The following is a 14,728-nucleotide window of genomic DNA, read 5'->3' on the forward strand; positions in this document are numbered from 1 at the left end:
ACTAGGATTAAATAGTCTGCAGGTCTAGAACAAGAGGCAGGTGAGTCCTATTACCTGGGAGGAGACTGGAAGGTGCCTACATGTGTAGGCAGGGACACGTCAGTGGGAGCAGGCCTGACAGCTATCCCATGAGTTTTTAACAATGAATTAATGTTAGGGAGTAAAACTGCTGTCTGAATGTTGTCAGCCATCTCCACTGTTAAATAGGATAGCAGCATTATCGGTAATGTTGCAAGGCTGAGTTCTCCAGATTATTAGGGAATAGGAGTGAATAAATAACATGATATAATTTTGGAAGGGGATCTGTGACTATTACTTCCCTATTTCTGAACGTTACTGCATGCAGGTAGGGACTGCTTCAGTTCCCAAAACATTGTGAATGAAATTGATCATCAAACATTCTCTCCTGACATGAAGATCATTGATGATCAGTTGAAAATGACTGGAGGAGACTCCTCTGATGAACTATGGATGAGTTACTTCCAGCAGTCTGCCTTTTGTTCCAAGCATTCTTTCTGCTTTCCTTAATCTAAATGGGGACTATGTAAAATATGTGAAAGTACACTCTGGAAGCACCTCATTAGCTACAAAGTGCTCTGGGAGATCCTGACAAGTTGCCTGTCTTTTTCACCCAAGAGCTTCTTTAAGTCCAATAAGCAAAGGTAAGTTTTTCTTCCTTAGTTCATGTTATTCCTTCCATTCATTCTAAGTTAAAATGATGGCTTGATTAGACTGAGTTTCACTTTGGCCTCTTTTTTAAAAAAAAAAGAAAAAACTTTTTTTATTGCGTTTTTAAGTAATTACAAGTATGGGGAAAAATGTATATTTTTTATAGGGAAGTTGGGGGGGGAAGGGATATATACTTTTTTTCACTTTGGCCTCTGATGCCGTGACATTGGGCGCAAGACACGTGGCAACTGCCGATACTCCGACATGCGCTGTCGAGTCGCGTGGCTTCCCACGTGCGAGGAGCGTGTCGCCTTTCGCTTCGCACTCTCGCGGAGCAGGGTAGACCGTTGAAGATTTTTGCCAGTTTGGATTTTTCTCGCACTTCTCGATTGATCGAGAAGGTTAGTCGAGTGTGTTGAGGCGAGCAGACCGCACGGTTTTGGGCCTTCGGAGTTGAAGGAAGATGGAAAAAATGATGGTCGTGAACGCGGGCCAGAGTTGGGGCTGTTCCCGACTGCCCCCTGAACTGGTGCTCTTCACCGGAGAGATGCTGGAAGAGTTTCTCGTGGATGTGGCGAAAAAGAATAAAAATAACCTGTTGAAGCTGTCCCAGCACGCAGGAGCTTTCAAAAAGACACGATTAATAGGTGAGGCCAGGCATCTGCCTATCGAGTTCAAAAGCGGCTCTGTACTTTTCACTCAAGTAACTTCTCTCCCTCTCTCTCATCACAGAATTTATTTTCCTTCTCTGTGATCAATTGGGGCTTCATCATCTAATCAGATACCAAGCAGTGGAACTACTAGACAGGTAAATGAGCGTTACAGTTAGATAGTGAATTCTTGGTGACATTTTAAGTTTGCCGTCTGAGGAATATGCTGTATGAAATACTATTTCAGACCCCACCTTGAATGATGTAGAAAACAATTATTAAACTAAGTTATTTCCACTCTTACTTTTCAAATGATAACTAGGTTCTCCTTCAATTTGCCTACTGGAGCAACAGGTCCACAGCAGATGCCATTTCATTGGCTCTTCACTCAAATCTGGACAGCAAATCAGGATGCTCTTTATTGACTATAGCTTGGCATTCAATACCACCATCCCTTTTAAAATAAACCTATAAGCTCCAAGTCCTTGGTGTCATTACTCCCTTTTCGATCCTTGATTCCTTCACTTGCAGTCCCTAGTCAGTTTGGATTGGCAACAACTCCTCCACAATCTCCATCAGCCAGGTATAATGTGCATTACTCGCTCTATGCTTACAGCTGTTGATTAAGCACAGTTCCAAGTTTACTGACATCAAAGGTGGTAATCAGTAAAAAGGAGGGAGATTGAAAATCTGGTTGAGTGCTGCCACAACAACCTCTCACTCAACCTCTCACAAAATCGATGAGCTGATTATTGACTTTGTGAAGAAGAAACAGTTGGTCTATGAGCCAATCCTCATCGGGGGATCAGAGGTGGAAAGGGTGAACAACTTTAATTTCCTTTGTATTCTAGATCTGTCCACAAAGAAAGCATAGCAGTGCCTCTACTTAGAAGTTTACAAAGATTTGACATGATGTCTAAAACTTTGACAAACTTCTGTAGATGTGTGGTGGAGGGTGTATTGACTGATTGCATCATGGCCTGGTATGGAAATACTAGTGCCCTTGAATGGAAAATCCTACAAAAAGTGGATATGTTTCAATCCATCACAGATTAAAAACCCTTCCCATCATTGAGTACATCTACACAGTGCTGTTGCAGGTTCCCAAGACCCAGGCCATGGTCTCTCCATCAGGAAGAAGGTACAGAAGCTTCAGAACTTACACCAGCAGGTTCAGGAAGTTATTAACCAGAGGGGATAACTTCACTCATGCCATCACTGAACTGTTCCCACAACCGATGGATTCACTTTCAAGGACTCTTCATCTCGTGTTCTCAATATTTATTGCTTATTATTATTTTTCTTTTGTATTTGCAGTCTTTACAGTAAATTGTCTTTTACACATTGGGTGTTTGTCCTTGGGTGCGGTCTTTCATTGATTCTGTGTTTCTTGGATTTACTGAGTGCTTGCAAGAATGAATCTTGGTGTATATGGTGACATATGTACTTTGATAATAATGTTACTTTAAACTTTGAAGGGTTATGCAGCACGGACACAGACCTTTTGGACCAACTAGCCCATACTTTATGCTTATGACATGCGAATCAAAACTAATCCCATTGTCTATGTTTGGACTATATCCTTTACCATCTTTTGTCCCCATATGAGTCCTAAGTATTTTTTTAAACATTGTATTTGTAACTGCCTCTACCACCTCTGGCAATTTGTTCCATATACCCACCATTCTTTGTGCCCTTCAGATCCCTTTTAATTTGAATTCTTTCCCCTCTCACCTTAACATTCCTTTAAACATAACCTCTTCACTGCAGGCAGCATCTTTATGAATCTGCTCTACACCCTCTATAGCTTAATATATCCTTCCCATACTTCATGAAAATGAAAAAAGTTAAAGCAGTGTAAAACTGAAGCTCATATGACTTGCCCACAGAATACCATAATTCACAAGTTCTGAGTGGAGTAATGGAAGCAAAAGGGGTAGATAAAATTCCAATTAAACACCCAATCCAAATAACAATGAAGAAAATGTTCTTGGATACAAACACCATTTTCGGAGATGATCCTCCGTTGAGTAATTTTGATATTTGAGCTACGTTATTGCTGAAAAGTCCTGCTCTGTACCATCAGCTTCCTGGTATTTCATAGACAGCCAGTAGGAGGATCAGACTGGTCTTTTTCCCCCTTTTCCATTGTTACTTTATCTCCAAAGTGTGATATGTTCTGTCTCACAAGATGATGCTTTTACGTTAGTCCTGAACTAATCAACTTTAGTTTCTGATGTTTGTCAGACTTGATGTCCTGTCTACCACAGATTATGTTGGTGACATTGGCATTAGAAAAGTTGGCAGTCATGTGATGTTCCACCCACTTTTGATCATCATTCTTTTGGAAGTAGCACCAGCAAAAGTTACTGGTTTATCAAATGATACTTGAAAATTATCCAGGTTTTACAGCTGTGGAATAGAGTTTGAACTGGGAATTTTATATAGGCCCCAATGTCATAACCATTGAACACTCAGTAATTCAGCTCTTTAAAGATAAAACTGGCTCAAAAATAAAAATTCAGCTCCTGTACTGATTGATGTTCGTCCTCTGGTGAGATATAACTTTGCAAAATGTTTTGCATTCATTTTAAAGTCACAATGAAACCTGAATCATTCATGAAGTTTTAAATTGACTGTTTCATTATTTCGCTATAAAAACAAGTTATATTAGATTGTTTGTATCCAGTAGCAGTAATTTTTTAAAGTGTAAATTTATTAGAATGATGGAATTTGTAAGGAAATAATATCCATCTGGATAAGTGTTCATCTTGGGGGAAAATAATATCCACTAGAGTGTGAACAACCTGTAACTTATGAACTAATTTAAGCTAAACTAAATAAATCAGGATTATTTTGAATAGCAATAGAGGAGCAACTGAGAGGAAATAAAGCCTGATATCAGACTTCAAAGGCAGACTCTTAAAAATGTGTTTAAAGAATAGCCTAACATTTGAGTCTGGTGATAATACATATCTGCAGTATACCAAGGCATCATGGATAATAAAGGAGTTTCTGTGAGTACACATTAATGGTAATGTGGGGGGGGGGGGGGGGGAATTGAAAAGTTGAGTTCACACAGCTTGAGAGATTTCATGACTTTGGGAATTTATAAGATGTGAAAGAAATGACACCAACTATAATAACATTTCAAATTTGCTTTATTTTGCAGGTTTATGATTCAATACATTGATAAACTGTATCCATCTAGGTGCTCAGATTCAAACAATGATTCAGAAAACTTTGACTGGATACTGAAGCAGACTGCAGTCCAAGAACATTTTGTGCTACGAATTATGTCTTGTGTTCAAATAGCAAGCAAGATCTCATTCCATTACCAAGTAACCTTTTTAGAATATACCTGAATAATGTTGTCAGGACATTCAATATAAGTTCTGTCTTGATGTTTTACTGGAATACAAAATGTGATTGATTTACTTACTTGCCTCTTCTTTCAGGTTGTTAATAATGCCATGGCCCTTAAGTTCCTTCGGTCTCTTGGCTTTTCATACAAAAGCACAAATCTCCTGGATTCGGAGCTCCTTGTTCTCAAAACTCTGAATTTTCAAGTCAATGTTCCTTCCCCTTTCACACACACTGAACTACTAGTAGTAGTCATGGGTGAGTCCAAAAATTGTAATTAATATTTTACTAAATATAAGGTGTATTTTAATCAAATGTTTAACCTCTGGGAAGGAATTGAATAAAAATGCAAATTTAGAGCAGAGAAATTATTCCTTTTGTCCAGTGATCATCACTCAAACAATAACATAAAACTAGATCAGGTCATGGTCACAGTGTTTGTGAAAATTTTGAGCCTGTATTAGTTGTCTTGTTTTTAATGCTACAACATGGGATATATTTCAAAATGCACTTATTAGGCTGTAGAGCTCTTTAGAATTTCCTGAGCAAAAGGTGCCATATCAGTGTAAGATTTTAATTGGGAACAGTTAAATATATAAATTTCCCTTTTTCCTTTTACAGTTTTTCCTCAAGGTTTCCCTGTCATTGTGCAATATATTTAATTAATCTGTTTCTTTACCCACTTTTACTCCCACCCTTAAGAATCTGGGGACAAGCTGTTTTTAATCAAAATCCTACTTATGTAATCTCTTGACTTGTTCACTCTGTGCTAGTGCACTACTTGCATTTCTATGAATTCCATTTGTCACTTTCCCAAATATCCCATTTTCCCTGCTTTTCACTAGCCTGACAATTTTTTATATGCATGATTTTCTCCTATTTGTTCATAATTGTTATGTCATATAAGTAATAGACATGTGCTATGTAAAGCCCAGTGGACTCCCTCTGCAAACACCTCCCCAATCACTATCATTGAGCTAATTTTAAATGATTTTTTTTTCTCTCGATTCCTTAAGTTTCTTATTCTGATCAGTCTGCCTACAGAACCTTGTCATATCCATTGCTAAAATTTGTGGATAGCATATCCCTTGATGATCCTCCACACTACCTCCTTAAAAAGGTCACTTCAAATGCATATAATCTAGACTGATATCTGCTTAAGCAGCATTCTTTCTCAATTTCTTATTTCTATTGTCAATGCTTCATTGATTTGTGGCTAGAACATCCACTGTTCCCGACCCTACCCTTCATTGTTTTCGCCTCTTTCTATTATATCCAGTATTCCACAATTAATAATAGCTTGTGTGTTTTCTAACAAAAAAGTCAACTTTGATCGTAGCCATCTTTAACATTTACACATACCAATTACCTATTTTTATCTTTAACAAACCTTTTGATACCTCTTTGCCCTTAATATTATTTGTTTTTTGAGTTTTTTCTCAGTTTCATTTTTAATTTGTGCTTTCTATACCATAAGCTGTCAACTGAAATGACTTCTTGGTTTGTGACCAAGTTTTCCTTTCATCTTATTCAATACACAGTACTCCAACCTCCAATCTTTTACCATAATGCCAAATGAAATAAACCTCTGCTACACTAAGACTCATACATTCACATAATATAAAAGGTAAATCAATTTGAAACAATCTTTTTCACTTGGGCAGTAACACAATCAAGTCAGCATTGTTTTCAATAATATAAAGTTTTGTTAATTATGTTTAAATGACCAAGTGTTACTTTGGAGTAGAATTGATTTTGTGTGCCATTACTTGATTGATTGTGAAAAGTAAGCAGAAATAATTTAAAACTATTTGACTATTTAGACTATTCTTTACAATTACCTATTTAACATTACCTTTGTTAGGGTATAATAATCCATCTGTTCCTGTTAAGCATCTGCACAGTATTTCTCTGAAGGTACTGACATATGTTTATATAAGGAGAAACACTATCTATGAAAGTTTATTAAAAACTACTCTTCAAAATTCCACACCCACTGAACTCCAGAGGCAAGTACTTTTCTTTGTACATTAACTTTGCTTAAAATTGGTTACGTTTGTATTTTTTAAATTCATAAGCAAGGGATTCCAGACGACGAAAACAAACCCCCAACCCAGTTGACTAGGATAATCATTTATTCAAATAGGCTGTATATTGCAAATCTAATACAAATTGTTCACTTAAATGTTGTTGCTTTTATTATGAGAAATTTTGCTTTTTTTCCCTTGTTGGGTAGGAAGATAAATACTGGTATTAAATTAATGAACACAAACATACTTGGCCCTGGCCAGCAGCAATCTCCTTTTGGGACAACTAGTCACCAACTTCCAGGCTTGTATTTAGAAATATGGAAATTAGAGACCAGCTGAATATTTGCTACTGCTTTTGATTTCTCATCTATTAAACTCGCATTAAAATTCAGCAACAGAGCACCAACACACTGAGCCAAGTGGTATAAATAACAGAATCCCATTTATTTGGATGTGGTCACTAATTTTGCTAATAAAGAACATTTTACAAGTCATTGCTTGTGGCCTTCAGTGCCATTCCAAGACAGCCACAGAATCACCAACTACCAGTTGATCAATGGATTTGCAAATTATAGGTGCATCTGAAGCAAAAGCACAGACTATAGGCTGAGGAGCACAATTCAGTCCAATAATTGCTTGGTATAAAATAAATATCTCCGTTGCTATTTGAGAGTATTTCCATGAAGGAAGTCTTTATTGTCACAAATCTGAGAATAAAGATGTTTATTGGTCAGTTTACCTTTGTATTTTCATCTTTTTGCTTTTCAGTTGTCTTCTGTAGGTTTTTAAAAATTTCCTAACCCTTTAGCTTCCCTCCTAATTTTTACTTTATGCCCTCTTTTGCTTCTATTTCTTTGACTTGCCTGATCTTTCTTTGGGATGAATGGATGCTGCACCTTCCAAATGACTCCTAGAAACTCCAGCCATTGCTACTCCACTGTAATCCCTGCTAGTATCACCTTCCAGTCAACTTTGGCCAGCTCCTCGCTCATGCTTCTGTAGTTATCTGTACTCAACTGATGTTGATACATCTGACTTTATCTTCTCAACCTGCAGGACAAATTGTATAATATTATGATTACTACCTCCTAAGGGTTCCTTTACTTTAAGCTCCCTAATCAAATCTGGTTAATTGCACAACGCCACATTCAGAATTGCCTTTTCCATAGTGGTCTTGACAACAAGCTGCTCTAAAATGCCATCTCCTAGGCATTTCAAATTCCCTCTTGGGATCTAGAACTGACTTGATTTTCCCCAATCAACCTGTATATTGAAATCCCTTCTCTTCTTCTCCCCCCCCCCCCCCCAATTATCATAACTCCCACCAAGGTCTTTTCACCCTTGCAATTTCTTAACTCTACACATGATGATTGTACATTTTCTGATCCCATAACACTACTTTCTAAGGATTTGATTTCATTTTTTTGCCAACAGAGGCACCCCACCCCCTCTATGCACCTACCTGTATTTTCAATAGAATGTGTATCCTTGGAAGATGTTTCAACCATGGTTTTTGTGATGTCCACAACATCATACCAGCCAACTTGTAACTGGGCTTATAGCACAGTTAACTCGTGCATTCAAATAGCAACTTCAGTCCTCTATTCACCACCTTTCTCAATTTTGTCTCCATATTACCTTAAGTTAAATTTTTATCCCTTTCTAAACTTTGTCTAATTCTTTATTCTGGAGACTCCTGTAACCTTTTCTAGACTCTCCTTCCCTTTTACTTTATCCATAGGTTTTCCATAGCATCCCCCTACTATTTTAAAGCCCTATCCATATCCCTAGTTAGTGATTTGCCAGGATCCTGGTTCCAGCATAGTTCAGGTGGGCTGTCCCATCGGAACATCTCCCTCCTTCCCCAATACTGGTGCCAGTGTCCCGCAAACTCAACACCACTTCTCTCACACCAATCTTTGAGGCACATATTTAATTCTGATCTTATTAACCCTATGCCAATTTGCTCATGGATCAGATCACTTACTCCTCACAACCACCTCCCAACCAATGCAAGAAGGTACCACATTTACTCTTTTTCATTTAGAGCCCTTGGGATTGGGGAAGACTACTTCTACAGGTTTGTGGCCATTGGGAGAAGCTCCAAATTCTTCCAAAGACAATCTGTGCAGTCGCAGATTAGTGATCTGTGAGGTGACCTGTTCCTCCACCATCACACTGGACTTTATGCTTCTCATGCACTGCCTCAGTTTGCAGTTTCATCCTAAAAGCTCATTCCCTAATTTAGATATAGATAGATACTTTATTCATCCCCATGGGGAAATTCAACTTTTTTCCAATGTCCCATACACTTGTTGTAGCAAAACTAATTACATACAATACTTAACTCAGTAAAAAATATGATATGCATCTAAATCACTATCTCAAAAAGCATTAATAATAGCTTTTAAAAAGTTCTTAAGTCCTGGCGGTAGAATTGTTAAAGCCTAATGGCATTGGGGAGTATTGACCTCTTCATCCTGTCCGAGGAGCATTGCATCGATAGTAACCTGTCGCTGAAACTGCTTCTCTGTCTCTGGATGGTGCTATGTAGAGGATGTTCAGAGTTTTCCATAATTGACCGTAGCCTACTCAGCGCCCTTCGCTCAGCTACCGATGTTAAACTCTTCAGTACTTTGCCCACGACAGAGCCCGCCTTCCTTAACAGCTTATTAAGACATGAGGCTTAAAAAGATTTGCAGGAGTTGGTGGGGATTTCTTCAGGAAGGCTTTCAGAACATCATTGATTCCTGTACTTTATCCATGACTTATTTCAGAGTTAATAAGTACTCAGCAAGGGAAATGAGTGCAAGATAAAAATGAAAGATCACAAACACAAGGTGAAACAGGATCCAGGTGGAGAATTTGCAGTCTGGGAAACAGCAGGTGGAGACAGCCCGAATCAGCAGCGAGCAGCTGGCAATTGGGAGTAAGAGACAGACTGGGCAAGAATAGTTTGGAAGGCAGGGTTAGGGAGGGGTGGTGGTGGGTTACAGTGACAGATGGAAGGGGAATGATAAAGTGTGAGTGCCAAAATGGAGAGATCATGGAAGGAGGATAAAAGGGTGGGGGATTGGAGGGAAAGGAGATACTGTAGAGGGGAGTGGATTGGGGTTAAAAGTTAGGAAGAAAGCAAAGGAAGAGTATGTGGGAGAAAGCATATGTGTTTGTGTCCACCCGAGTACATGATCAGCTGTGTGGGTATAGGTTAACAGTGTCCATCTTAAGTTTCCTTGTCATTGGACCTTATAATTAAATACCTTATTATTTTATACACTCAGTAACTAGTGCGCAAAGACCTCTTCACATTAAGTTATCATCTTCCACTCCTTAAATGCTGGAGTAGAAGCAAGTCATCGTCAATTGTGAGGAATGAGTCCTTCAAGGAAGTTTAGCTAACCAATTTAAAGTGCAAACAGCCAGTTTATGTAAAATGCACTTTTTTGTTTTGTCTTAGTTGTTTCAAAATCTATCATGTGCAAATGACAAATAACATTTCAACTTTATCATAGAACAAAATTTTTATCGGTGAAGGAGGATTGCATGCTTTTAGCCGCTGGGGTTATTGGAGCAAGTGCATTTATACTGAACTATTCCCCGTGGTACAAGGTAGTAAACAATACAAATATAAAAATACTATTGTGCTAGAAATCAATAAATTTTGTTCTTTAGTCATATCTTGCAGTAATTACTGTAATTGCAACTGTAAAGCAATGAATTGTTTCAAATATCTCAATTTGTGTTTTTGTTTTTAAGGTTGTACAGCAGCTTGCCTCAATTAGTGGTGTAACAGAAGAGAGTATCTTTGAGTTTTCTCAAATAATATTACAACATATTTACCAAACCATTTAATATGTACATTCATAGCATATATTGTATTTTGCTAGTGTAGTGATGATATGAACTCACCATTGCACTAATTCTCATTGCATAAGACATGCAATTAATTTGAAAACATTTTATTCTATTTAAAAATTGTCTTATTGTTTTATGTTATTTGATGTAGAAAGTTAACATGATTGAATTACACAAAGTGCTCTGAATTTTTTTAGATCTGAGTGCATGTGGATATTTACTTTAGTTTATGTTCAATTTCATTAAAGTATACTACAATATACACAAGTTGTTTATCAAATGAGTATCTAATTTAAAGAACAAACTCCTCTACATTTGTTCTACACTTATTTTTGCACTCTTGTGGCCTCCTCTCCCCCACCAAGACTGCCCTCCAATACCATTATTGCTGGTGCAGTTCCTACCGCCCACACCCACCAGTGCAGGATTTTGATGACCCCTTCCAACCCATTTGCTCCAGTGGCATTAGCAAAGGTCTTCAAAATCATTCCACCATCCTACTCCCTGCATATACTGCAGAAGTACAAAGCTCCAACAGAGCAAATTGCAAATTTTTGTTCCAGTTTAATTTGTGGTGTAAGAGTAAGATTCTGAATTGGGTGAAAGCTAGTTTCACCATCAAACAGGATCTGGCAAATGTAGACTGGAAGCAGCTAACTAGAAAATCTACATCCAACAAGTGGGAATCTTTTAAAAGTGAAACAGTGAGAGTTCGGGGTCCCATATGTTATTACAAGGGTGAAGGGCAAGAGAACCCTGGAGGCAAAGAGACACCAAGGTGTTATTTAAGGAAGCAGATATTAGGTGAAGAGGATTGAAAATGGAGATTTTTCCAGTAGTGAGTGTTGGTGGGATTTTACTAAAAAAATTTGGAGGGCAATGAGAAGTATCAGTGGAAGATGAGAAAAATCCCAAGGCATTGAGTATATTGATATGAGGGTAGTCAGGGAGATGGTGAGGAAGATGCAGGGAAGAATCTATAGTATGATTGAAGTTTGGAATTTACTGCCTGAGAGGGTGGTGCAGGTAGAGATTCTCATAATATTTATGTAGTTTGAGGAGCACTGAATCTCCAAGGTAAAGGCAGGCTGCAGATGAATTGCAGGTACAGTTAGCCCTCCTTAGCAGCAGATTCCGCATGCACGGATTCAACCAACCACAGATTGGGGAAAACCTGGAAGTTCTCTCCCCAGCACTCATTGTTTGAGCATGTACAGACTTTTTTTCTTGTCATTATTCCATAAACAATACAGTATAACAATTATTTACATGGTGTTAGGTATTGTAAGTAATCTAGAAATGAGTTAAAAGTACAGGCAGTCCCCGGGTTATGAATGAGTTCAATTCCTGAGTCCGACTTTTAAGTTGGGTTTGAAGTTGGAAAAGGTACAACCAGTATTATTTAGCATCAGTTAGTCAAACTTTTTTTTGGTATATAGTACATATTTTACCTTTCTATGCATATAAAACACTTAAACATACATTTCAATAATTAAACCACTGCATTGCTTAGTAAAATTGTAGCTTTCATCGGGGTAGGGCCTTTCACATACTCCATTAAAATTGTTCCGATCGTTGACCGACTGTAGCCTAATGCTTTTCCAATGACTGATGTTTCACCTCTTTCCGATCAGTTCATTACTTCCACCTTATTTTCAATCGGGATCGTGATTATTTTCGTGAACAGCAACACCGGATTCGGAGGTGCACCGCGTGGTCCTAATGTCCACTGTACTGAGACATGTTTTAAAAAGTCTGGGGGTTTGCTGGGTCCTAAAGACCACCGCACTGAGACAGGTTAAATAAGGGACTTGAGTATCCGCGGAGGTGTCTCGGAACCAATCCCCCACGGATAAGGAGGGCCGACTGTACTTGGGATTAGTATGCTTACTTGATAGCTGACATGGACAGGGTGGGCCAAAGGGCTCATTTCTTTGCTGTAGGTCTATGATACCAAAGTCCCAGGGTGCCAGGTTATCATAATTAAATATTTTACTAAATACTGTTCATGTAAATTTGCTCTTGAAATGTGCTTCATGGATTACACTGGCATTGTACAAGATATTTTCAGAAAATGTTGATTAAAACTTTTTGATACTTTTTGCTTTAGGCTAGTTGGAAAATTAGATACAACCAGAAATTATATTTAAATAAACCAGCTTGCAATTAGAAAAGCTAACACAAGGAAATCTGCAGAAGCTGGAAATTCAAGCAACACACAAAATGCTGGTGGAACGCAGCAGGCCAGGCAGCATTTATAGGAAAAAGCACTGTTGAAGGGTCTCAGCCCGAAACATCGACAGTGCTTCTTCCTATAGATGCTGCCTGGCCTGCTGCGTTCCACCAGCATTTTGCGTGTGTTAATTAGAAAAGCTGCAGCTTTTGATGAACAGTTTAAATGGCTTCCACAAAGACATGGACAAGGGGAGAGAGTCATACAGCACAGAAATTCCTTTGGCCCATCAAGTCAATGCTGATCAAGTGAATGCCTATTTGACAATATTTTTCTCCCCTCACCCATTTATTTCCCCAAATTCTATGTCACCTACCCGCTGTGGGAAATTTACAATGGCCCATCATTCTACCTACTGAGTCACGAGAGGAAGCTGGAGCACCTGGAGAAAACTCGCAGTCACAGGGACAATATGCAAATTCTATAAAGACAGGAATGGAGAATAGAATTGGAGCTGGTTTATTGGAGCTTTGAGGCAGCAGTTTACTAGCTGCATCAATCTCCCATCATGTTACCCTCTTGAACTCATAACAGGGATAATATAGGAAACAGTTATTTTTGGTCAAAGACAGCTCATCACTGAAGAGTTTGAAACTAGTAATACTTAAATAACCTTCATTTTTAGTTACACATTTAAGAAAATTATGACCATTTCTTCTGAAATACAGGTGTCCTGTTTTTCAAACGTTGACTTTACAACACCTTACTGTTATGGAAGACCTACATTAGTTACTTGTTTTCACTGTTAGAATAAAAGGTAGCGCACACCCCAAGCAGCCAAGCTCCTCCCCCAGAACTGCATTCTAGCCAGCATTGCTTAAACACGTGCCCGTGAGCATCTGTGCTTTATGTCGATTTATTTTGTTCATCCGTTAGCAAGGTGAGTTCTAAGGTATCGGAAAAGCCTAAAGAGCGTGTAAGGGTGTTACACTTAGTGTAAAGCTAGACATAATTAAGCATTTCGATCGTGGTGAATGAAGTAAGGACAGCGAGTTTGGCTAAGGAGGTTGGGTTTGTGGAAGTTGACGAAGATGATGTTGAAGTGGTTTTGGCATCCCATGACAAAGAACTGACAGATGAAGAGCTGATAGAGGACATGATAACAATTGAAACAGAATGCAGTAGCGAACGGCCCAAAAGTGAAGTCGTCCAGGAACTGAACGTGAAGCAATTGCGAGATTTTCGCTGCGATGATTGCAGAAAAGTATGACTTTAATTTTGAAAGGGTACATAGGTTTAGGGCATACTTGTAGGATGGTTTGAGTGCTTACAAAGAACTGTATGATAGAAAAATGCACAAGGCTAAGCAATCAAGCATACTGTCGTCTTTCAAGCCTTCCACAGCAGACGATGAACCTCGACCTTCAACATTGAGGCAGGCAGACATAGAAGATGACCTGCTGGCACTGATGGAAACAGACGACAATGAGATGACACCCCAACCACCGACGACTCAGCCTAACACACCATCATTAGTGTGCTCGCTGTCTTCCCAATTCCAGTAAGTGAAACTACACTGTACATACATTATTTCTACTTTATATAGGCCGTGTATTTTTATGTGTTATTTGGTACGATTTGGCAACTTCATGGCTTAAAGGTTACTGGAAAGAGTGCTTCTGCCAAGAGCGTTTGCGCCGAGTGTTTTTACCGCGAGTGCTGCCGAGAGCGCTTGTGTGAGATTTTCGCTGTGGTGGACAGCGCTGCAATGATTGCAGAAAAGTATTCCTACTTTATATAGGCTGTGTATTTATCAGATCATTCCTGCTTTTACTTTATATGTTACTGTTATTTTAGGTTTTGTGCTATTTGGCATGATTTAGGAGGTTACTTTTTTGGGTCTGCGAACGCTCACAAATTTTTCCCATATAAATGAGTAGTAATTGCTTTTTCACTTTATGACATTCCAGCTTACGAACCATTTCCTA

The 14,728-nt window shown here is 38.6% G+C and overlaps 1 protein-coding gene across 1 annotated transcript; it reads left to right on the top strand.

Moving 5' to 3' along the window:
* The first annotated feature begins 976 nt into the window (after positions 1-976).
* cntd1 (cyclin N-terminal domain containing 1) lies at positions 977-10,824 on the top strand. The gene is made up of 7 exons (XM_073071520.1): positions 977-1,316; positions 1,402-1,477; positions 4,492-4,660; positions 4,778-4,940; positions 6,547-6,691; positions 10,225-10,321; positions 10,469-10,824. The coding sequence occupies exons 1-7, from the start codon at positions 1,133-1,135 to the stop codon at positions 10,562-10,564; spliced, it is 930 nt and encodes a 309-aa protein (XP_072927621.1). The 5' UTR covers positions 977-1,132; the 3' UTR covers positions 10,565-10,824.
* The last annotated feature ends 3,904 nt before the right edge of the window (positions 10,825-14,728 follow it).

The sequence above is a fragment of the Hemitrygon akajei genome, chromosome 18 (genome assembly GCF_048418815.1).
Source record: "Hemitrygon akajei chromosome 18, sHemAka1.3, whole genome shotgun sequence".
In the NCBI taxonomy this organism is placed as follows: domain Eukaryota; kingdom Metazoa; phylum Chordata; class Chondrichthyes; order Myliobatiformes; family Dasyatidae; genus Hemitrygon; species Hemitrygon akajei.